This window comes from Pseudorca crassidens, chromosome 2 (assembly GCF_039906515.1).
Source record: "Pseudorca crassidens isolate mPseCra1 chromosome 2, mPseCra1.hap1, whole genome shotgun sequence".
Taxonomy (NCBI): domain Eukaryota; kingdom Metazoa; phylum Chordata; class Mammalia; order Artiodactyla; family Delphinidae; genus Pseudorca; species Pseudorca crassidens.
The window spans coordinates 117,778,405-117,803,422 of record NC_090297.1 but is presented as its reverse complement, the minus strand read 5'-3'; the positions used below and the strand labels follow the sequence as shown (position 1 = coordinate 117,803,422).

At 40.2% G+C, this 25,018-nt stretch overlaps 1 protein-coding gene across 6 annotated transcripts in view; it reads right to left on the bottom strand.

Moving 5' to 3' along the window:
- The window catches only part of DDR2 (discoidin domain receptor tyrosine kinase 2), a 160,967-nt gene that overhangs the window by 51,774 nt on the left and 84,175 nt on the right, over nucleotides 1-25,018 (bottom strand). For 3 of the 6 annotated variants that reach the window (XM_067728477.1, XM_067728476.1, XM_067728479.1), the window contains exon 3: nucleotides 11,479-11,587. The exons of 1 other annotated variant lie outside the window; for it this stretch is intronic. In XM_067728477.1, coding sequence (XP_067584578.1) covers nucleotides 11,479-11,560 — 82 coding nt within the window. In that variant the 5' untranslated portion in view covers nucleotides 11,561-11,587. Of the gene's footprint in view, nucleotides 1-11,478; nucleotides 11,588-22,467; nucleotides 22,648-24,459; nucleotides 24,863-25,018 lie in introns of those variants that run through there. 2 more of the 6 variants (XM_067728475.1, XM_067728474.1) reach the window with 2 other exon arrangements.

The following is a 25,018-nucleotide window of genomic DNA, read 5'->3' as shown; positions in this document are numbered from 1 at the left end:
AAATAGCAAGGGAAGCAAGAGACCCTGCAGCAAAGAAGTATCACCTGATTTTGCCTGCTGAGTTGTCTTGGTGGTTTCCTGACGCTTCCACTATCCACCAGTCTCCTGGACAGAGAAGCCAACTCACTTTTCCAGTTTCTCAGAGTGGAAAACTACCAGTACTGGCTGCTACATGCCCAGGCGGGAGCTCGGTCCATCCTGAGCTCTGGTAGAACCTGGCAGGCAGGCTGAGGAGAAGCAGCGGCCACCAGGCCCCAGCTTCCAAGAACTATTTTCACACTGTGCTGCCAAAGTTGAGAGCCTGAAAGGGCTGCTTGTTCCATGATGTTTACCATCTCACTGTTAGCTCCAGACCACAGGCCCCCATCAATGAGTGTCCTATATGCAGCTTCCAAGAAAACACACACACGACACACAGAAGGCCTGAGGCACGAAGAGCTGACAGCTGGGCCTCTCTGGGCACAGGCAAGGTTAAGACTGACGGGGCGGGGTACAGTTACTAGGGTCAACCAGGGGACCCAAGACAGTCTCTGGCCTAAAGGAACATTTGCAATCATAAAACTTTAGAGCCAGGACTTTAGGAAACCAATCCCTTTAACGGCTCCATGTTAAATATTAGAATCTCTGAGGCCCAGAAAGGTGAATTGACTTACTCAAGGATGCACAGCTGACTAGGGTAATCAGGACTGAAATTCAGATCCCCTGATCCCTGGTTCCTCTTTCTTCAAGCTCAGGCTACCATGACCTAGTTTTTTTAGCTCCAGAGAGGACAAGGTGGTCTAGTTAAAGAAGCTGTTATTTGGGCCCTTTCTCTCCATAAGCTCTACCTAGCAGGCTACTTCAGACTGGTTCGCTGTGCAGGTAAATATCTACATAAAGGGATCTTGCTAGGTGCCAAGGAAAATTATTTGGGTTCCTCTAGGTACAATGAAGCTATTTTGCCAAGACCTCTTTTGCCCAAGTCTAAATTCCCCTTAGGAACAGTTCTTTAGAATTGCAGTTCTCCTAAAAGCCCCAAATATTTTCCAGAAACAGTTATTGCAGAGCTCCAGAAGAGGGGTCCCCAAGCTATACTGGATTTCCGGGTACTCAGATGAGGGCCAGACAAGATATGTTCTTCTTCCTGGTTAACAAAGTCAGCGAAAGACTTGTAGTAAAATAGTGTGTTCATTCCCTCAACAGGGAGGTAGGCTGAAGACACAGCTGGGTAGCCATGAGTCAGGAGTTGAGAAGAAAGCCACAGCATAGTTTGGAATCAAAACAGGTCTATGTTTAAAACCTGACTCTTGCGAGACCCCCAAGACAAGTTACTAAGCCTCTCCGAACCTCAACTTCCTAGTCTCTTAATAAGCCTGCCAAGCGGGGTTGTTGTGGAGATTTAATATAATGTATGCAAAGAACTTAGCACACTTCCTGGAAGACAATAGGGCTCAGTAAATGATATAGGAGAAGGAGAGGGGATATTGTATTCACGTTTTCTTAAGCAATTCAAAGGTTTTATGGCCTTAGGAAGATTAATTAAGCTTTAAGCCTCTCAGTTTAACAGTGATAATAGTACTTGTTCATAAGAATGTTGTAAGGAAATATGAGTTATATATGTCAAGTACCTAGATAGTAATGTTTAGAGCAGAGTAATGCTTAGAACAGTAACGTTTAATAAAGGTTAGGTGTTATTTTCTTAACTATTTTTACTGATTCATTCTAAAAAAAAAAAAAGATTGGAATTGGCTTCCAAAGCTGTATAAGATACTAAGTAAATAAATAAACAGAGAAATAAGTGGAGAAATGTGGGTAAGGGGAAAGAGAACAGGGACAATAAGATAAGACGGAGCTAAGGTTTGTATCCAAAATAATACATTTGGTTCTATACCTTTTGCCGGTGATGGGCCTCAAATTTGTCTCTAAGCTTCCTACTAGCCAATTGGAAAAGCAAAGCATAATCAGTTAATATGAATCACAATGGCAACGAGATAAAAGTTAACTTTTTATTTCTGTTTCCAGGTGGCATGGAGTAGCTTACAGTAAACCTCCACCTGAGGATAACTGGAAGAACTGAATAAAATTCACAAATCATCTACCTGAAAGCATCTGATTGATGCTGAGGTAGTGAGAACAGAGAAACTGAAGCTTCAGAGAAGGGAGAATCGGACAGGTGACATAACTTCTGTAGTCATATGTAGCCCTTTGTCAACTGGAGACAAGGGCAAGAGGCTGACTCTGGGCTTTGCACTGGTTAGAGGGTCACTAGAGGATAAAATCTAAGAGCTTTTGAAGTAGACCTGGGATCCTCCTAGCAGGCGGCTTTTTTCTTGCTCAGCACATTTGCCAAATGATGGGGCTGTGTAGAGACGCAGTGGAGAAACCTAAGGAGAAACCCTCTGAAAGGCTGAACTGAGTTTTTGAGTCTGACAAAACAAAGATTAGAGTTCAGGACCCACCAGGAAGAGAGGCCACAGAGAAAACACAGGAGTTTTTAAAAAGCACTGAATAACCAAGAATCGAAGCTTATACCCTTACCAATTGCCCAGAGTGAAGAAATTCTACCCCACCAAGTAAAGGGAGATCCAACTGCTTTCACTGTTGGCCAATCTGGACTTTGGGTTCACCTCTTCTTAAGAAAATCAAAGATCCAAACACATTTCTAAAGAGAAGACCACCCCAGCCTCACAGAAAAGTGGGCCAAGTCAATTTCAGGACATCTTAGTGGTTATAAATAAAGAAAAATATGTTTGAATTTACCCCAGTATTTGTAAATTTCTTACTCTTGGCACTTCAAGAGAGGAATTTAGATTCATCCTCATAAAAGAAATGAAGGATTAATTTTACTTAATGAAGAAACACAACCAGTAGCCATAGATATACCATGTCGTTGTTGCTGTTATAATTAGTAGTTGTAGCAGTACTAGTATTATAGTAGTAGTAGGAGGAGGAGGATAGCCATCCATCACTATTGAGCAAGTTCCTCAATAAGAAAAGCTATGACAAAGTCCTAAGTATTGGTCTAACCTACTAAAAACAAACAAACTAATATTATAGCTTTCTCAAGGTGGTTTTAGCCTGTCCCCATAGCCAGGGCTTCTCTTATGCCAGGATGAACCATTTCTTAAGTTAGCAATGCTTATACATAGAAGATACTCTTCACTGTTAGACCTTATATATTGACTACAGCTTACAGCACCCAAAAGATTAAATCTGAATCCCTCCCTTGAAAAGTCAAGAGTAAAAGCTTTACACATATTTGGGTAAACTTAAGCATATTTTTCTTTATTGATATCCACTAAAATGCTCTGCCCACAGGCCAAAGGAGGGAGACCTTAAGCTTTTAGGAATAAGCAGAGGCTGCACTCTACCTCTGCAAGGCGAAGGGCTCTCCGCCCTCGGACATCAGAGGCTGGACCTCTTTACTGCGCATTAGTAGCTGCAGCTCAGGGAACTTCAGTCTATCATCCTTCTACTTTGCACTCCCGTCACTTAAAGGGATGATATCGTATAGCCTCTTCTCAGCTTCTGAACATCTTTGTGAGGTCAAGTCTCACATGGCATAATTTAGATCCATTTTTGTAGAAAAAAAGAGAAGCCTGAGAGCTTCTCAACTTCCCTTCTTTCCTGCCTTCTTTTTATTCCTCAAATATTTATTGATTGCCTCTATAGGCCAAGCACTGTGATAGGTGTCTGTCATGAGGACACAAGAGATCGACCACACCAAATAAGACAATAGCCAAAGTCATAAACATCTGTGAAGCAGGAAAAAAAGAAGTTGCATACTTTTTAACAACTCATCACCTCCCACTTAAGCCCCCCCCACTCCAAAATCTTCATTGTTTTGAATGTCTTAACTTTTGCTTTACTTTATTGTGTATGTGTCCAAACCACTGAAAAATTCTGGGAGGGCTATCTTACCACATCCATGCTCTTCAGAGTCCTGTTGGCTAAGACCAAGAGCTAAGTCAACAATCACACTATTCTCCCCAGAAAAAATACACCGTCATGGATATGCTCAGCCTGGGCACACGGCCCTGAATCCCTTGGAATTAGGATGGCCAGAGTTCAGGGTTGTTAGAAACCCCTATTCTCCAAAGGTAACTTGAGTCTCTCTTGGAGACCACAAGAGACGATAATAGTCACTAATGAACGCTTTTTCTCTTTCCTCCTCCATCATCTGCTTGATAGAAACTATTGTTTTATAGTGTTTGGGTTATTTTAATTTCCTTCTCTTCCAAAAGTAACAAATCACAACACTTGATATTTGCATATAACTTTCCAAAGCCCATTGACTTCATTATCTCATTTGGTCTCCCTATAGTAACCCTGTGAAGTGCAGAAAGCAGAGTTTATTCTTCCCATTTTATAAGGGAGCAAAGTGAGGTGCAGAGAGTTAGCTAAAGTCACTAAGCTAGATAGTGACAGAGCTGGAACTAGAATCTAGACCTCTCAGTTGCCGTGGTCTCTTCACCATCTTTGTTGTCATCACACTCTGCTGTCAGCACATACTCTCCACGCTGTCTGTAATATGACCTCAGGGTCAAGAAGAAACACCAATTTAGGGGACAATCTAGAAAGAGGGCCCAGAGAAGCTTATTGCTTGTTTAGATTTTAGAAAGTCTTGATCCCAGATTTGTTGAAATTTTACAGCAAAAGGAACGTGCATCCTGGGAGGGAAGACATTGGCACAGCATTTTGTTATCACTGGGTGAAGGCAAAGCCTTTGATCAGAAAGCACTTGTCACATACCGAGGATCCCAAAATCATGTGGTTCCTGTTTTTGGCAACACCTTGACCTCATCTTTGCCCTATGACCCCTCAGTGACAACCACCTCCACTCTCTTGTTTTTGCTATTTGTGGCTCTGTGCCTTTACTTGAGCTCAGTGCTCTCCCTTCCTTTTTTCACTGAGACTGGCAAATTCCTTTATCTCTGGGTCACTCTCATACCTTCACCATCTCAGCCAGCCTGACATTGGAGACTTGATGTGATTGGGTAGCACAAACATAAAATGAGTCTAACACTCCAGGAGGCAGTAGAGCACAGAGGTCAAGAATGTGCTCCCCGGAGGAGGATCACAACCCAGCTCTGCCACTTGGCTAGGTCTATAATCTTGAGTTACCTAATGTTCCTGGGCCTCAATTTCCCCTCGGTGAAACTGGAATAACAATACCACTTACTTCATAAGATGATTGTGAAGATTATATTTGTTGACGCCACTTAGAATGGTACCAGGAATATATTAAGTGCTCATTAAATATTAGTTGGTATTCTTCTTCAAAATTTGCATTCTCTTTTCCCCCATTTGGCACAACTAAGAGTGCTTAAGAGGCAAATGAGTTCCTGTTATCTCCAGAGAGAGATCTTTTTACTGGCAGGAAGGATAGCAAAGGCCACCCTGAGGCTAGACTCGACAAACAAACATACAAGCAAGAAAGAGCCAATCTGGGCAGCAGCTAGCATTGTTCACTTACGAGAAATTCAACCCAGGAGGTGGCTTCCCAGGGCCCTGCTCAAGCCATATGAAGTACACACGTACACATACGTACAAACACACAGCCTTAGCACCTCAGGCCTGGTTTCAGAAACCTGGAACTAGCACCACATTCTGATTAACAGTTGAGGCCCCATAAACCCTCTCAGCACATCTCTGGAGAAAATGAATAATGAGAACCCTGGGAAACAGAAATGATTTTTCAGTATGGAAACGTGTGTTGGTAATGTAGCAGGTATCAGCCTTGGTGGGAGACGAGGGAGTGGGGAGAAGGGGACAACTCTGTGCGGAAAGCACCATAGCATCTCCAGTACTTTGGTTTCTTTGCAAGGGTGAGTTGGTCCTGAAGGGCTTCTAGCTCTAGCCTTGCTTGCTGAGTGTGCTAACAAGAGCGAGGTTCCAAGTGTGACCTCTATAGGACCCTGTTGTCTTACCCTATTCCTTGGCTTCAGGCTGTCCCTCAAACCCAAATTACCTCTCACCCCCATAAATGTACATCAGAAGTCACAGAAAGGAAACCATGAGGCTGCCCAGCTATACATGATAATTAGAGAAAGATCATTTCCTCAAATGGCTCCCAGATGAGTGGGTAGTCTGGTGGAAGAAACCTGGGGCTGGGAGACAGGAGCTGGGGGTCCCTGCTTTGCCATTAGCTATGTATGTAGTCATGGAAAAATCATTCACCCCCTTTGACGCCCAGTTCCTTTATCTGTAAAAGGAGAAGGAAGGACTTAAATATCTCTAAGGTTCATTGCAGCATGAATAGCCCAGGATTCTAGGTCCCTAGGCCCTAAGAACTCACTGAATGCAGGACTGATGCTGGAAAGAATAAAACCACAGGGATGAACCGAAAACCAATTTGGAGCCAGTAGGAGAACTCCTCTCTGAATCTCAAACCCTTAATGTCTTTGTTCCTCCTTTCAAAGTGGGAACATTCTAGATACCAAAGGAGGACTGCCCCACCTCAGAGCTCTGAACTGCTAGCAAGTTGCCTGCTTCCTATGAGGGGAAAATCCAGGATGGAAATGGGAAGTCCCAGCACTGCCCTGCCCTGGCTCTGTACCATGGATCCTAAATGCCTGGGTTGCCCGTTGGAGAGAAGAGGTGTTTCTCCCTTTTCCAACCACAAGTAGTTGTCACAAGCCAAGTCAGGATTGTAGGGACAATTGCCCCATGCTCTTCACATACAGCAGTGATCTAGTTGGCTGAGTGAGTCCTCAGGACTTCAGGTTTTCAGGACTAGGTTTTCAGAATAACCAGGTTACTTCTATTACTTCCTCCTACCTGGAACTCCACAAGGTTCTGGACCCTTAATGTCCACTGAAACACCGGTTTTATACATTCTGAAGGACCCTGACCCTGGTGACTGATCAAACGACTTCGATAGCCAGGAGTATTCTTGTCCTTCATTGTGGAGTCTAGAGGTGTCCATTTCCCATGGAGGTAGCCTTGGCTCTCCTATTAAGTCCAGTAGCCGCAGCTCAAGTTAAGAAAGAGGGTTCTTGACCCACGGACCCTACCGGAGGATGGAAAACTGCCCTATTGGGTCCTTTGCTCATCACCCTGCATGTGTACTCTCTCTCCCTCCCAGCCATTGCTTGTGCTATTTCTTCTGTCTAAAAGGTTTCCTCTTGGACCCACCTCTAGAGAAAAAGATTCCCTAGAGAAGGTGGCTTCTAGTACTATGAAGCTCCTGCAGGCTAGGCTGGGGCGGGGTTTCTGGACTCAACCTCTCACTAGGGAGCATTTTAGGATTTAAATTGTAAAAATATTCATCAGCTATCTCCTATGTGCTTAGCCTTAAAGGCAAGATTCTTCTGAAGTTCAGACTTTAGATCCTTGAGCCTGGGAAGTGGCAGGGAGCTGGGGACAAATGGTCTTTCTTACAAAGAATAGCCATGCAAGTTCAGGGACCCTGTTTCCAAGCCCAAAGCCTAGCAATGTCTTCCAATATGGGCAGTAAAGTCCCCATACCACTAAGTCATAGTAGGTTTGTGACAAAGGATCTCATACATTATCTAATCCAACTTCATTTTACTACTGGTGAAAGGATTAAGAAAGTACAAAGAAAAATATAATGACTTAGTAGTGTTATGCAACTAATTTAAGACCAAGCCAAGGAAGCAACCTAAATGTCTTTCAACAAATGAATGGATCAAGAAGATGTGGTGTATATATACAGTGGAATACTACTCAACCATAAAAAATAATGAAATTTTGCCATTTCACCAACATGAATGGAACTGGAGGGCATTATGCTAAGTGAAATAAGTCAGACAAAGACAAATACTGTATGATATCATTGATATGTGGAATCTAAAAAATACAACAAACTAGTGAATATAACAAGAAAGAAGCAGACTCACAGATATAGAGAACAAACTAGTGGTTACCAGAGGGGACAGAGAAGGGGGGAGGGGCAATACCAGAGAGGAGAGTAGGGGATTAAAAGGTGCAAACTATTAGGTATAAAACAAGCTACAAGGATATACTGTGCAAAATGGGGAATATAGCCACTATTTTATAATAACTATAAATGGAGTATAACCTTAAAAAGTTGTGAATCACTACATTGTACACCTATAATATTGTATAGCAACTACACTTCAATTAAAAAAAAAACAAAGCCAGATTGTAACTAGGATTGTTCTCAAAATAATTTTCTAAGTGAGTTAAATATTATTTTCCAAATGAACTACAAATCATTCATTAGAATATTCTAATAATATCCAAATCATTTAATTATTTGTAGAAATGTTGTTCAGAAATTGTCGGTATGATTCTTTGATGCAGATGCCAATAGCTAAATGATTCTCCTGAGACAAGATGTTGACAGAGGGAACTGCCTCAAACTTTTCCAATGACTTCCTCCTTGAACTGACAGTCAGTAGGTCCCAATCCCTGATGCACTGTTGCAGCTAGAAGAGAGCTAGGCACACTTTTCACACTTCAAGACTATGTACACACACCTGTACATCAGTATTTCCCATATGGACTTGCAAACCTTCCACAGCAGCCCGTGGTGACAATACCAATTTCAACACTGCCACTACTGGAAATGCTACTAACATCACCTGACCCACTACCTGCTTTGCTACCACTGTCAAAACTCCAGTGCTTCAGAGCAGTGAGCCACCAGCCCAACTGCCCTCATGCCTTGACCTGTATCACACTAGCACTACTCTGCAGCCTCCATGGGGGTGGAAACTGCAGGACACTTGTGATCTCAATTGTAGAGAATTTCTCTAAACAGCAACATTATTCACCGTCTGTTGGCTTCTGCTTCTTTGTCTAGATTGATATTTTTAAATATTCAATATCCTTATTATGAATAAGTCATACTAAGACAGAAGGCTCACTGACCAATGGCCATGGGGAAATCTTCAAAATGAACTTAAATCAGTGTTTTTTTTAGACTTTATATATTAATTGAATTTAATACTTAGCTCAGTTACTATTTGCCAAACAATATTTACACTTAATAATCCATTAAAACATATTTCAATATTTAACAATAGATTGTATATAAGATTTGTTTACTACCCTATTCTCCTAACTTAACTCCAACATTTCATCTATTTATACCAAATGGCCAGCCTGTGGGGAAAATCTAACTGGCCAAGAATTTACTCTATTACTTTCAGTCCTTCGGTGACACCAATAAGGACTTCTGAAAAGTCATCCTTAAATCAACATGCATTTATTGTGTACCTACTCTGAGCTCATCAGTGTGTGCGAGCCCTAAGCCTCCATGAGCCCCAAGCTTTGTGACTAGACTCACTGCTTCCCATTGCTTGTCTCCAGCTTAACCTGGTAAAATACAAGAAATGGTAGAGGGAAGTATTATCCCCTCAGCATACCTCAAATATTCCATGTTCCTATAAAGTTCTTTGCAAGTCAAGACCTTTATTTCTTTTTCCTTGGCAGAGAGAGCCAGCAGGAATAGCTGATGCCAGGAGTGGGGGAAAACGTTTTAAAGATAACTGCTTGCTGTCTTCAAACAGCCTGTTTTCTGTTCCAGGGCTACAGCGATGTTGTCAAACACAGATGGCTAGCTCTTTTGGTTTAGTCATTGAAATAGCCTCATGTCACACCAGTCTCTGTGAGTGTGCCAAGCACCAAAACATCCTACCATTCTGTGCATTCACAGCAACTCTTCCTTGGAGACCAAAGCAGGGAGAATGACACTGGGCTTGGTAAATGTAGTAGGAGGCAACCAGACTTCAACTAGGTGAGAGGAATACAAAGCAGAAAAATGAAAGAATGGTGTCAAAGTTCAGATCTGGGATACACCAACTAAGCTTATTATAAGAAAGCAATAAGGTGAGCATTTCACAAATGTACACTCATGCTATATGAAGAAGAGGAAATGAAAATGCCCTCAGGAATCCAAATACAGAATGAAGCCACTGGAACGCTCATACACTGCCATGGGGTGGCATATTGGTAAAATCACTTTGGAAAACTCTTTGGCCACACGTAGAAAAACAGATTATATGAAACTATAAGCCACTTCTAGGTATATAATCTAGGTATATACTCAAGTCAAGTCTTTTGACTTGAGTATATACCTCTATCAAAAGACCTTTACAAGAAGGGTTATAGGAGCTTTATTCATAATGAGCTCAAACTGGAAATGATCCAAATTCCCATCCACAGTAGACTGAATAAATAAAATATTCAAATAAAATAATAATATACAACAATGGAGACAGTCACCAACTGCATGCAATGATATGGATGAATGTCATGAACAAAATATTGAATGAAAGAAGCCAGACACAAAAGATGACTCCACTTAAACAAAGTACAAAACCAGGAAGAATGAATTTATGTTGTTAGAAAACAAAATAATGACTACCCTTGGGGGGAGGGTGGGGAAAAGTGACTGAAAGAGAGTGTGAGGAGAGCTTCTGAAGTGCTGGTACAGTTCTGTTTCTTAATCTGGATACTGCTTAGATCGATGTGCTCAGTTTGTAAAATTCATCAAATTGAGCACTTATGCTATATCTACTTTCCTATATTTATATTTGTGGCAAGATGAAAAAAATGACTTCAACCCTTCACCCTTCCCTTCCCTGAAGGTATTCAGACCTTCCCTGTGTAATTTTTTTGTGCTCTCCCACTCTGACTCTGGGCTTGGCCATGTGACTTGCTTTGGACAATGATATCTCAGAGAACATGACTCAAGCACTGGCTTCAAACATGTTGCATGTTTCCCTTTCTGCTCTCACTGCTGTGCAATTTCCATTAAAACATATCTATACTAATCTGCTGGAAGAGAGCACAGCAAAGTTGCCCCAGTTGTCAGAGCCAAGGCCATCCTCAATGAGCCAATAACCAGCTTACTCCGAGATATGTGCATGAATCCAAAAGAGACAAGAAGAATAGTCCAACAAAGACCAGACTAAATCACCAGTTTTGCATAAGTTGTTAAGCGGCATTACTATGGTAATAGACAAGTGATACAACTGTATACTTCAATTTAAAGTTAAAATACACATGTAATTTAAAAAATTGGGGGAAGGGGACTAACATACCTATTTTTGAGCATGGCCACACCCTGTAGGAAAGAGAAACTGCCTGAGATCCTACAAGACCAGGGTCCCCAAAACATAACATGACATCCAAGTAAAATACAGGCCTCGGACAGCCAAACATAACTAGAAAACCAACCTGCAGAATTTCTCCAAGGCATCTAAAAATTCTCTCCTTCGGTGTCCCAGAAAATGCAGAAGCAAATGTTTGTTTCTTCCACCTCCCATTTTTAAACATTTTCCTTTTATTCTACCCTACTCCATATAAGAAGCCCTTTCACAATATGTCATAGAGAGAGTATAGTAATTTCTGTTCCTGCTATGGCCAGGTTTCACCATGGAGGGAAAAAAAGGGAGGGAGGAATGACCTTTTGGGCCCCTTAGCAGTGCCTTTCCCAAGATGAACCTTGATGGGCTTGAGTGTTCAGCTGTCTTCCAGCGTGGGGCTGAGCAATGGCTGTGTTACCTGGGTTAACCTGAGCTTTTGCAGAACTCAAGATAGGCAGCAGCAGGAGCAGCACCAAGGGCATTCTGGGAATCAGGATCATCTCAGAAGATGGTGTTGGAACTGGAGCCTGCAGCCCACCAAAAATGCAAGAAAACAAGAAAGAGAAGAAGAGGAAATGAGTGAGGCAGATACTTTCAACATGAATGAACACAACTTGCATCTTTGTGTTCTTACAGTGTTTATTTCTATATTCAGAACTTTAAATCATGGAGTTTAATACTTGAATGGGACATTCAATAGTCACATACTACAAGAATTTTCAAACTCTGGGACATTCAATAGTTATGTAATATAAGAATTTTCAAACTCTATTAGATCATATACTCATGGAATTAAAATTAGCCAAACTGTAGGTGGGTAACAACGTTTTAGTAAGATAAATACTTACCCAAATTGTGAATGGTGATAAAGTAAAACTTACATTTACAATGTTTTTTCATAATTTTAATATTGATTCCAGTATTAAATCAAGAAAAACATTCAATGACGTTAATGTGTTTGCCTTTCAAAAGATGTAAGGTCAATATTTATCCTTTTTAGCTCTAGAATTATTAGCTCTAGAATGGTACCTGAAATTCTGTATTTTTAAGCTCCCCCAGAATAATCCATGTTATTAGTGGATTAGAGTTGAGACATCAGCATGAACTCACGTTTAGCTTAATAGAGATATAGATGGTCACATATGGAAATATTTATAGATACGTGTACACATAGGTTAGCACACACACACATATATCTATCTCCTTGCTATATAAGCTAAGAGGGCCTAGAAACAATGATACCCCAATAGCAACGAGCAAACCTAGTACCCAGATCTTGATTTCTAATACCATTCTCCAATAAAAGGAACCAGGGTTCCCTTGGAGAAACTGCTAATTCCAGGACTGGGGCAGGAAATATGATGATCTTGGAGAATATTTTAGTGCCAGATGAGCCTGCAGAATCTTTTAGTGCCCCAAGTTGAGAAAGCATACACAAAAATGATGGGGAGGGCTTCCCTGGTGGCGCAGTGGTTGAGAGTCCGCCTGCCGATGCAGGGGACACAGGTTCGTGCCCCGGTCCGGGAAGATCCCACATGCCATGGAGCGGCTGGGCCCGTGAGCCATGGCTGCTGAGCCTGCGCGTCCGGAGCCTGTGCTCCGCAACGGGAGAGGCCACAACAGTGAGAGGCCCGCGTACCACAAAAAAAAAAAAAAAATGATGGGTTTATGGCAAAGGAACATGGAGCCAACAGAAAGAGTTCCCAGTGGCCAAAGCTGGAACAACTTAAGCAACAAAATGAGTCAAGTAGTATTGGATTATAACTCAAGATATAAAATAAATATTTACAAGTCCATGTTGATATAAATAAATGATTGAATAAACAAATGGAGGAGAATAGACAAATTTCTCATGCAAAAGAATTCTAAATAATTATGTAGATACTCTCTACTCTTAAAGAGGTGGTGCATAACCACCCCTCTCACTTCCCCACCCCCGACTCCTTAAGTGTGGGCTGCACACAGTGACTTTCTTCAGAGTACAGTATCGAAATGGAGAAGGTAATTTTTCAGTAGAGAAACATGACAAACACTACCTCAAGCCAGGTGATCAAGGTTAGCATCAACTTTGTTAAGTCACACTGATAGTATGTATCCTTGATACGATGTGATGTGAATGGCACTTAGCCTCTGTGGTCTTTTTCCCAAAACCCCATTACTCCAGCCTAATCATGAGAAACACATCAGACAAATCCCAATTAAGGGAAATTCTACAAAATTCCTGATACATAATCCTCAAAACTGTCATGGTCACCCAAGACTAGAAAGTCTGGGAAACCGACACAGCTAAGGGAGCCAAAGAAGACAGGACGACTAAAGGTAATGTGACATCCTGGATGGGATCCTGGAACAGAAAAAGGACATTTGGGGAAAACTGAGGAAATCTGAATAAAGTAGAGACTTTAGTTAATAATGATGTGTCAATATTGGTTCACTAACTATGACATATGTACTACACTAATGTAAGATGTTAATAATAGGGGAACTTAGGTAGTGGGTAAATAGGAAATCTATGTACCATCTTTGCAATGATTCTGTAAATATAAAACTGTTCAAGAATAAAGTTTATTTAAAAAAGAAACTCTCTTCCAGGTAACACTAATAGTCAACAAACACTGGATCCACTGTTAGGAAAAATATGTAAAACAAAATTATAAAGGGAGACAAAATCCCTTTAAGCTTGAGTGATCAGAGAAGGTTTCATGATGAAATCAGCATCTGATCAGATTCTTGAAGGATGAATAAGATTTTAATGGGCAATAATGGGAATAGAGTAAATAATAGGATGACATAGCTAAGACACTTTTTTGAGGAAACAGGAGCTTTCTATGATGTTTTCTAGGTAGTAGAACTCTGACCCACCCAAAATGGTAAGAAAAAAAAATAGGTATTCAGATAGTTCTGCCTGAAGAGGATAGAGCCAGAAACTAATCAAATACAAAAGACTAAAGTGGCATCACGGTAGGGGGCAGGGGCAAGTGACCCACAGACCACAAAAGGGTGATGACCATAGTTTCATGGCATTGATTTGGAGAGATAAAATATGTCTCAGTGCCTACACACTGCCAGCAGCAGGAACACTGCGTTTCTATAAATGAGTCCACAAACAAACATGCCCAGAAAAGAAACACACGGGCAGACCTTGGAGACATTGATCTTGGCTGTAGTCTAGCACTAACCCATGACCATGATCCAGGATGTCCTTCTACAAAGATCTGAGCTCCTTGTGAGCAGCCATTCAGCCTTGCGAGCACTGCCTTGGGTAACCACCCTCTCTTAGCAGCCTTTTGAAGAAGAGTGCTACAATTCTCTTTCATGACACCTTCTTTGTGGGTTCTTGGCCATTACTTTCTCCCCTCCATGACCTTCCCCAGTGGTTCCTTCTTTAAGGACTGTCTCCTACACCTCATTCCCTTCACACACTGAATTTGCTTCTATTAGATCCTCCATAACATGGTTATAAAATTACCCATTTAATCATTAGCTTCAAAATGACTCATTCTTGTATCTCCAAAAGAATACATTATATCTCGTACAAAGGAGGTGCTCAAAAACAGTTTTTAACTGAACTAAGGATTCACAAGTTGCTCAAAAAGGGTTGACTGAATTTCCTTTTGGAAACTCTTACTTGGTTGCAGGCTGTGAATCTCCAATACCAGTGATTATTTCTGTTTGTTTGCTTAAAATTAGGGTGTCCAGCAGCTAACAAACACAAAAGAACCATTAACAAACCTAGGAGTACTATAACTATACCATGGATATCTAACACGTGCCAAGGGCTATCTCATGTAATATTCACAGTAACCCAATGAGGTTTGTTTTCATCAGTAAGGTAATTGAGGAGGAAGAGGTTAAAACTGATCTGGTTACACAGCTGATAGGCACCAAAACTCATACATGAACCCAGGGTTTGTATTACTCTAAAATCCACTTAGGTCCTTTTGTTGTTGTTTATTTTGTTTCTGTCTTTGTTTGTCATTATACTACACTCTCCTTTTATTTTTTTAACATCTTTATTGGAGTATAATTGCTTTACAATGGTGTGTTAGTTTCTGCTTTATAACAAAGTGAATCAGCTATACATATACGTATATCCCCATATCTCTTCCCTCTTGCGTCTCCCTCCCACCCTCCTTATCCCACCCCTCTAGGTAGTCACAAAGCACTGAGCTGATCTCCCTGTGCTATGCGGCTGCTTCCCACTAGCTATCTATTTTACGTTTGGTAGTGTATAGATGTCCATGCCTCTCTCTCGCTTTGTCCCAGTTTACCCTTCCCCCTCCCCATATCCTCAAGACCATTCTCTAGTAGGTCTGTGTCTTTATTCCCGTCCTGCCCCTAGGTTCATCAGAACCTTTTTCTTTTTCTTAGATTCCATATATATATGTTAGCATACGGTATTTGTTTTTCTCTTTCTGACTTACTTCACTCTGTATGACAGACTTTAGGTCCATCCACTTCACTACAAATAACTCAATTTCGTTTCTTTTTATGGCTGGGTAATATTCCATTGTGTATATGTGCCACATCTTCTTTATCCATTCATCTGTTGATGGGCATTTAGGATGCTTCCATGACCTGGCTATTGTAAATAGCGTTGCAATGAATATTGGGGTGCATGTGTCTTTTTGAATTAGGTTTTCTCTGGGTATATGCCCAGTAGTGGGATTGCTGGGTCATATGGTAATTCTATTTTTAGTTTTTTAAGGAACCTCCATACTGTTCTCCATAGTGTCTGTATCAATTTACATTCCCACCAACAGTGCAAGAGGGTTCCCTTTTCTCCACACCCTCTCCAGCATTTGTTGTTTGTAGGTTTTCTGATGATGCCCATTCTGACTGGTATGAGGTGATACCTAATTTTAGTATTGATTTGCATTTCTCTAATAATTAGTGACATTGAGCAGCTTTTCATGTGCTTCTTGGCTATCTGTAGAGAAAAGTTTATTTAGGTCTTCTGCCCATTTTTGGATTGGGTTGTTTGTTTTTTTAATATTAAGCTGCATGAGCTGTGTATCTATTTTGGAGATTAATCCTTTGTCCTTTGATTCATTTGCAAATATTTTCTCCCATTCTGAGGGTTGTCTTTTCATCTTGTTTATGGTTGCCTTTGCTGTGCAAAAGCTTTTAAGTTTCATTAGGTCCCATTTGTTTATTTATGTTTTTATTTCCATTACTCTAGAAGGTGGATCAAAAAAAGATCTTGCTGTGATTTATGTCAAAGAGTGTTCTTCCTATGTTTCCTCTAAGAGTTTTATAGTGTCCAGTCTTACATTTAGGTCTCTAATCCATTTTGAGTTTATTTTTGTGTATGGTGTTACAGAGTGTTCTAATTTCATTCTTTTACATGTAGCTGTCCAGTTTTCCCAGCACCACTTATTGAAGAGACTGTCTTTTCTCCATTGTATATCCTTGCCTCCTTTGTCATCGATTAGTTGACCATAGGTGTGTGGGTTTATCTCTGGGCTTTCTATCCTGTTCCATTGATCTATGTTTCTGTTTTTATTCCAGTACCACATTGTCTTCATTACTGTAGCTTTGTAGTACAGTCTGAAGTCAGGGAGTCTGATTCCTCCAGCTCCGTTTTATTCCCTCAAGACTGCTTTGGCTATTTGGGGTCTTTTGTGTCTCCATACAAATTTTAAGATTTTTGTTCTAGTTCTGTAAAAAATGCCATTGGTAATTTGATAGGGAATGCATTGAATCTGTAGATTGCATTGGGTAGTATAGTCATTTTCAAAATGTCAACTCTTCCAATCCAAGAACATGGTATATCTCTCCATCTATTTGTATCATCTTTAATTTCTTTCATCAGTGTCTTATAGTTTTCTGCATACAGGTCTTTTGTTTCCATAGGTAGGTTTATTCCTAGGTATTTTATTCTTTTTGTTGCATTGGTGAATGGGAATGTTTCCTTAATTTCTCTTTCAGATTTTTTATCATTAGTATATAGGAATGCAAGAGATTTCTGTGCATTAATTTTCTATCCTGCAACTTTACCAAATTCATTGATTACCTCTAGTAGTTTTCTGGTGGCATCTTTAGGATTCCCTTTATATAGTATCATGTCATCTGCAAACAGTGACAGTTTTACTTCTTCTTTTCCAATTTGTATTCCTTTTATTTCTTTTTCTTCTCTGATTTCCATGGCTAGGACTTCCAAAGCTATGTGGAATAATAGTGGTGAGAGTGGACCTCCTTGTCTTGTTCCTGATCTTAGAGGAAATGCTTTCAGTTTTTTAGCACTGAGAATGATGTTTGCTGTGGGTTTATCGTATATGGCCTTTATTATGTTGAGGGAGGTTCCCTCTATGCCCACTTTCTGCAGAGTTTTTATCATAAATTGGTGTCGAATTTTGTCAAAAGCCTTTTCTGCATCTATTGAGATGATCATATGGTTTTATTCTTCAATTTGTTAATATAGTGTATCACATTGATTGATTTGCGTATATTGAAGAATCCTTGCATCCCTGGGATAAATCCTACTTGATCATGGTGTATGATCCTTTTAATGTGTTGTTGGACTCTGTTTGCTGGTATTTTGTTGAGGATTTTTGCATCTATATTTATCAGTGATATTGGTCTGTAGTTTTCATTTTTGGTAGTATCTTTGTCTGGTTTTCGTATCAGGGTGACGGTGGCCTCACAGAATGAGTTTAGGAGTGTTCCTTCCCCTGCAATTTTTTGGAAGAGTTTGAGAAGGATGGGTGTTAGCTCTTCTCTAAATGTTTGATAGAGTTCACCTGTGAAGCCATCTGGTCCTGGACTTTTGTTTGTTGGAAGATTTTTTTTTTTTTTAACATCTTTATTGGGGTGTAATTGCTTTACAATGGTGTGTTAGTTTCTGCTTTATAACAAAGTGAATCAGTCATACATAAACATATGTTCCCATATGTCTTCCCTGTTGCGTCTCCCTCCCTCCCACCCTCCCTATCCCACCCCTCCAGGCTGTCACAAAGCACCGAGCCAATATCCCTGTGCCATGCGGCTGCTTCCCACTAGCTATCTACCTTACTACGTTTGTTAGTGTGTATATGCCCATGACTCTCTCTCGCTCTGTCACAGCTCACCCTTCCCCCTCCCCATAACCTCATGTCCGTTCTCTAGGAGGTCTGCGTCTTTATTCCTGCTTTACCCCTAGGTTCTTCATGACATTTTTTTTCTTAAATTCCATATATATGTGTTAGCATACGGTATTTGTCTTTTTCTTTCTGACTTACTTCACTCTGTATAACAGACTCTAGGTCTATCCACCTCATTACAAATAGCTCAATTTCGTTTCTTTTTATGGCTGAGTAATATTCCATTGTATATATGTGCCACATCTTCTTTATCCATTCATCCGATGACGGGCACTTAGGTTGTTTCCATCTCCGGGCTATTGTAAATAGAGCTGCAATGAACATTTTGGTACATGACTCTTTTTGAATTTTGGTTTTCTCAGGGTATATGCCCAGTAGTGGGATTGCTGGGTCATATGGTAGTTCTATTTGTAGTTTTTTAAGGAACCGCCATACTGTTCTCCATAGTGGCTGAACCAATTCACATTCCCACCAGCAGTGCAAGAGTGTTCCCTTTTCTCCACACCCTCTCCAGCATTTATTGTTTCTAGATTTTTTGATGATGGCCATTCTGACTGGTGTGAGATGATATCTCATTGTAGTTTTGATTTGCATTTCTCTAATGATTAATGATGTTGAGCATTCTTTCATGTGTTTGTTGGCAGTCTGTATATCTTCTTTGGAGAAATGTCTATTTAGGTCTTCTGCCCATTTTTGGATTGGGTTGTTTGTTTTCTTGTTATTGAGCTGCATGAGCTGCTTGTAAATTTTGGAGATTAATCCTTTGTCGGTTGCTTCATTTGCAAATATTTTCTCCCATTCTGAGGGTTGTCTTAATCACAGTTTCAATTTCATTACTTGTTATTGGTCTGTTCATGTTTTCTATTTCTTCCTGGTTCAGTCTTGGAAGGTTATACCTTTCTAAGAATTTGTCCATTTCTTCCAGGTTGCCCATTTCATTGGCATAGGGTTGCTTGTAGTAGTCTCTTAGGATGTTTTGTATTTCTGCGGTGTCTGTTGTAACGTCTCCTTTTTCATTTCTAATTTTATTGATTTGAGTCCTCTCCCTCTTTTTCTTGATGAATCTGGCTAATGGCTTATCCATTTTGTTTATCTTCTCAAAGAACCAGCTTTTAGTTGTATTGATCTTTGCTATTGTTTTCTTTGTTTCAATTTCATTTATTTCTGCTCTGACCTTTATGATTTCTTTCCTTCTGCTAACTTTGGGTTTCGTTTGTTCTTCTTTCTCTAGTTCCTTTAAGTGTAAGTTTAGATTGTTTATTTGAGATTTTTCTTGTTTCTTGAGGTAGGCTTGTATAGCTATAAACTTCCCTCTTAGAACTGCTTTTGCTGCATCCCATAGGTTTGGATCGTTGTGTTTTCATTGTCATTTGTCTGTAGGTATTTTTTGATTTCCTCTTTGATTTCTTCAGTGATCTCTTGGTTATTTAGTAACGTATTGTTTAGCCTCCATGTGTTTGTGTTTTTTACATTTTTTTCCCTGTAATTCATTTCTAATCTCACAGCGCTGTGGTCAGAAAAAATGCTTTATATGATTTCAATTTTCTTAAATTTACTGAGGCTTGATTTGTGACCCAAGATGTGATCTATCCTGGAGAATGTTCCGTGTGCACTTGAGAAGAAAGTGTATTCTGCCACTTTTGGGTGGAATGTCCTATAAATATCAATCAAATCTGTCTGCTCTATTGTGTCATTTAAAGCTTGTGTATCCGTTTTAATTTTCTGTCTGGATGATCTGTCCATTGGTGGAAGTGAGGTGTTAAAGTCCCCCACTATTATTGTGTTACTGTCAATTTCCTCTTTTAAAGCTGTTAGCAGTTGCCTTATGTATTGAGGTGCTCCTATGTTGGGTGCATATATATTTATAATTGTTATATCTTCTTCTTGGATTGATCCCTTGATCATTATGTAGTGTCCTTCCTTGTCTCTTGTAACATTCTTTATTTTAAAGTCTATTTTATCTGATATGAGTATTGCTACTCCAGCTTTTTTTGATTTCCATTTGCATGGAATATCTTTTTCCATCCCCTCACTTTCAGTCTGTGTGTGTCCCTAGGTCTGAAGTGGGTCTCTTGTAGACAGCATATATATGGGTCCTGTTTTTGTATCCATTCAACAACCCTGTGTCTTTTGGTTGGAGCATTTAATCCATTCATGCCTCAACAAATTTTTAAGTGTGCAACACATTATTGTTGACTATCGGTATAATGTTGTACGTCAGATCTCCGGAACCTACTCAACTTGCTTAATTGAAACTTTCTGCCTGTTGATTAACTCTCCATTTCCTCCTGGCAACCACAGTTGCCCCTGGCAACCACAGTTCCCCTCATTAATTCTATGAATTTGACATAATTGGTATCATGTACTATTTGTCTTTCTGTGACTGACTTATTTCCCTTAACATAATGTCCTCAAGTTTCATCCATGTTGTTGCATATTGCAAAGTATGCTTTTTTAAGGCTAAATAATATTCCATTGTATGTAGAAGCCACATTTTCTTTTTCCATTCATTTGTCAACATTTAGTTTATTTCCACATATTGACTATTGTGAATAATGCTACAATGAACATGGGAGTGCTAATATTTCTTCAAGATCCTGATTTTAACTATCTTGGATAAATACCCAGAAGTGGAATTGCTGGGTCATGTGGTAGTTCTATATTAAATTTTTGAGGAATCTCCATACTGTTTTCCATAGAGGTTGTGGCCAACTCATCTTCAAGAAGGATGCCAAAAATATATAATGGGGAAAAATGAGACTCTTAAATAAATTGTATTAAGAAAACTAGGTACCCACATGCAAAAGAATGAAATTGAACCCTTATCTTACACCATACACAAAAATCAACTCAAAGTGAATTAAAGACTTAAATGTAAGACCTGAAACGTTAAACTTCTAGAAGAAAACACAGAGGAAAAGCTTCACAATGGTGGCCTTGGAAATGACTACATTGATATGACTCCAAAAGTTCTGGCAGCACAAACAAAAATAAACAAGTGAAACTACCTCAAACCAAAAAGCTTTTGCAGAGCAAACTATCAACAGCATGAAAAGGCAACATACAGAAAAGGAGAAAATGTTTGCAAACAATATAATAAGTGATTAATATCCAAAATATACAAGGAACTCATATAACTCAATAGCAAAAAAGAAAAAAAGGAAACACCCACACAAACAAAAAAACAAAACCAAAAAACCTAATAAAATTCCTTAAAATGGGCTAAGGACTTGAATGGACATTTCTCCAAAGAAGACATACAAATGGCCAACAGATATATGAAAAAATGCTCAACACTGCTAATCATCAGGAGATACAAATCAAAACCACAATGAGATATCACCTCACATCTGTCATGATGGCTATTATCAAAAAAGAAAAAAAAATGAAGGACAATAAGTGTAGACAAGAGTGTGGAGAAATTGGAACTGTTGAACCCTGTGGGTACAATATTTTTTTTAAATAACAAAACTTGGAAAAATTTCTATCAATAAGGGAGTACTATAAACTGTGGCATATTCCTGCTATGAAATACTATGCAATAGCTTAAAAGTATGAGTTAGAGCCACATGTAATTGCATGGTTAGATGCCCATGACGTGGTTTTTAGGTGAACAAGCAGGTTTCAAGATTTATATGAAGCACACTATATACTTTTATGGATATATACACACATTCACATACATTTATATGTACATAAAAGATCTAGAAAGTTAAACACCATGCTGATAACAAACTTTAATCTAGTGCACACTATAGTGCTCGGATAGGGTGGTATGTGAGGATAGAGCAAGGAACCCTAGAAGGCAAATGCTGATAATAGTAGTTCCCTCAGAGATCATAGTGTTTGGCAGGGGAGATTGGAAATGGTGATCAAAGGGAAACTCTAGCCTTATTTGCGATGTTTTGATTTTAACAAAGAAAATATGTTCCCTGTTAATGTCATTCACATTGGTTTCTCTGACAAAAAAAAAATTCCTGGGGGCAGTCTATCAGAATCTCGAGGGTGCTTTCCAACCAACCATGCATATCCCACAGGTTCAAGGTATTGGGTGAACCTGTCTTATATTTTGAGAATCACTTGCAGTATTGAGAGATATTATCGATTAGTATATCTTGCAGATAAATAGAGAAGCAAAAGAAAAAAAGTTTGAGAGTTGCTACTTATACCTTTCATTTTTTAGAACACCTGCCCCTTAGTACATACCTACAAATGCATACTCATCAAGCCTTACAATAAGCCTGAAAGGAGAGATTACCACCTGCCTTTACAAAGCAGGAAAGTGAGTCCCTAAGTCACTTCACCCACAACCTAGGCAGACTTACCTGGTCTGGCTGCTGGTTCCCACTCATCACGCTGAATTACAGTTCTGTCTGTCTTTCAAGCCAGACTGTGAGTCATTTAAGATTAGGGGTCTTGCTTCTCTCTACATCAAAATCAGATTAATTCTAACTTGCCTGGGTCACAAAACTAGAGACAGAGTTAAAACCCTTCCAGTTCTTCTGACTCCACGGCCAGTGTTACTTCACCCACAGCCCAATAGTTTCCAAGGAATGTCAATGACTGTGTAGCTCAGAGAGTATATGTCCTGTGTAATGAAAACCCCACTTCCGCTTCACAGTCAAAATCTCCTGCCCTAGCCAAGCTGGATGAACACTCCACACTGACTCCAAAGGAGCCACGACTCAGGACCTCCCAGATCCGACGGGAGATGGTTGACTCTCCATCTCAGGACTGCCCACACCAGGATCTAGACAGGCTATGGGTCAAAGCCATCGGAAAAACCAGGAAGTAAATGGAAGGGTAGGCAGATGGGAGTGTGACAGCCACAGCCAGGAATTATCGGGAATTTTTTTAAAAGAACCTAGAATCAAATTTCTTACAAGTTATTTCTGTACTTGGGTGAGCTTCAAAGGCCTCTTTCTGAAACACAGTCAGGGCCACATCACGGTTTAAGAGCAAGTCATCAGCACATCCTGCCTGATACCATCCCATTCTGTGGAGAGTTCACACAGATAGGGCTCGCTCCTGGTCAGTCCTGTGTCTCCTGCAGCTCCAGGTTACACACAGCTGAGGCAGTAACAAACTCCTCTTTTCCAACTGCCTTAAAAAGTCAGACCATTTCCTACTTTATGCTATCACTTATATGTGGAATCTAAAAAAGCCCAACTCAGAGAATCAGAAAGTAGAGTGGTGGTTGCCAGGGGCTGGGTGTGGGGTGGAATGGAGAGGTATTGATCAAAGGGTACAAACTTCCAGTTATAAGATGAATAAGTTCTGGGGATCTGATGCACAGCATAGTGATTATAGCTAATGATACTATATTTTGTACCAAAGCGTAGATCTTAAATGTTCTTACTACAGAAAGGAAATGGTAATCATGGGACAGGATGAAAGTGTTACTTAATGCTATGGTGATCATCATTTTGCAATATATAAGTGTATCAAATCAACATGCTGTACACCTTAAACTTACACAACGTTATATGTCAATTATATCTCAATAAAGCTGGGGGGGGGGGGGGAGTCAGACCACATCCCTAGTAATAAGCTCTACTCTAGTGCCCGAATAGGAGAGTGAGTGAGGATAGAGCTGCGAACCCTGCGAGATGAGTGCTGAAATGACTTTTGAACTGCTGAGTGAGAAAGGGTGAGCAGGAAGCTAAGGTCTCTCACCTAACTCAGACACCCAGACATCTCAGGGTATGAGGCTCTCTGTACTAGTGGAGAAACAGCTTTCTGTGCTCCAAAGCACACGCCCTACTACAGTGTCTGTTTTTTACTATAGGACTGATAGATGGTAGAGAGAGAGAGAGAGAGAGAGAGATAATAGACACATGATAGATAGAGAGGTAGACAGATGATATAGACTTAAATATAAAAAGAAACACTTTTATAAGTGTTGCTATAATAGTTACCTGCATTTATTTGGAAGAACAGCCCCATCATTCCCCCTCAGTGATAAGGAGAGCAAGCAAAGCAGGCAAGCCTTTGGATTTCTTGCCTTAACAAAACGGAAAGTTTCAGTTCTTTGTTTCTCCCAAGCCCCTTTGAAGTGACTGTAACTTACAGATAGTAGAGCTCTCATTTTTCCCCCAGGTCTGATTATTAGTAAAAACCACCTCTTTCTCTGAAGCAGTGCTGGAGGTATATCCCACTTTAAGAAATGTCTGAACTTGCCAAGCTCATAAATCATGACATGTTTATCCACATTACAGAATTCTTTGAACAAGCCTTCAGTGCTGGGTACCTTTGAATAACAAGTTTCCACACAATACATTTAAAATAACATCCGGTATAATGTTCCATCTACGCACCAAACTCATAAATCACTGAGGGAGTCTCCACGTTACAAAATAATTCTTCACTTCACAAAGGGATCCACGACTGGGTTCCTCTGACAGCAAATCCTTCCAGCAATTCAGAATATGATTCAGTATACCTAAATCCGGTTTGTACTCAACTTTTCAGGAGTACAGTTTCTATACAAAGCAGGGCACATCTGACTGGGCAGACGGTCCTTTTCCCCAGACAATCCATCCTTCCAGGTCCGAAAGCTAGAGACAATCTGAGGTGCCCACCCCTTGGTCGAAGAATAAAAAGTCTCCGATCTTCCTGAGGGATCTTCATGCTGAGCCCGTGAAAGGGGCCAAATAGGAAGCGTCTGCCCTTCTGGAAAATCAGCCGTGGGCTGCAGCCAGGCTGCCTCCACCTCAACTCGGACAGATCTTCCTACAGGAAGGGGTAGGGCCCTGGAAAGGCTGGAGTGGGAAGGGAAATGAGATAAAGGGACTTGGGTCGGACTGGAGCCGATCCGAGATGCGGTGTGTGCACAACTGTGTGTGGTACTTGTGCTTGTGTGTGTGTTGAAGGACC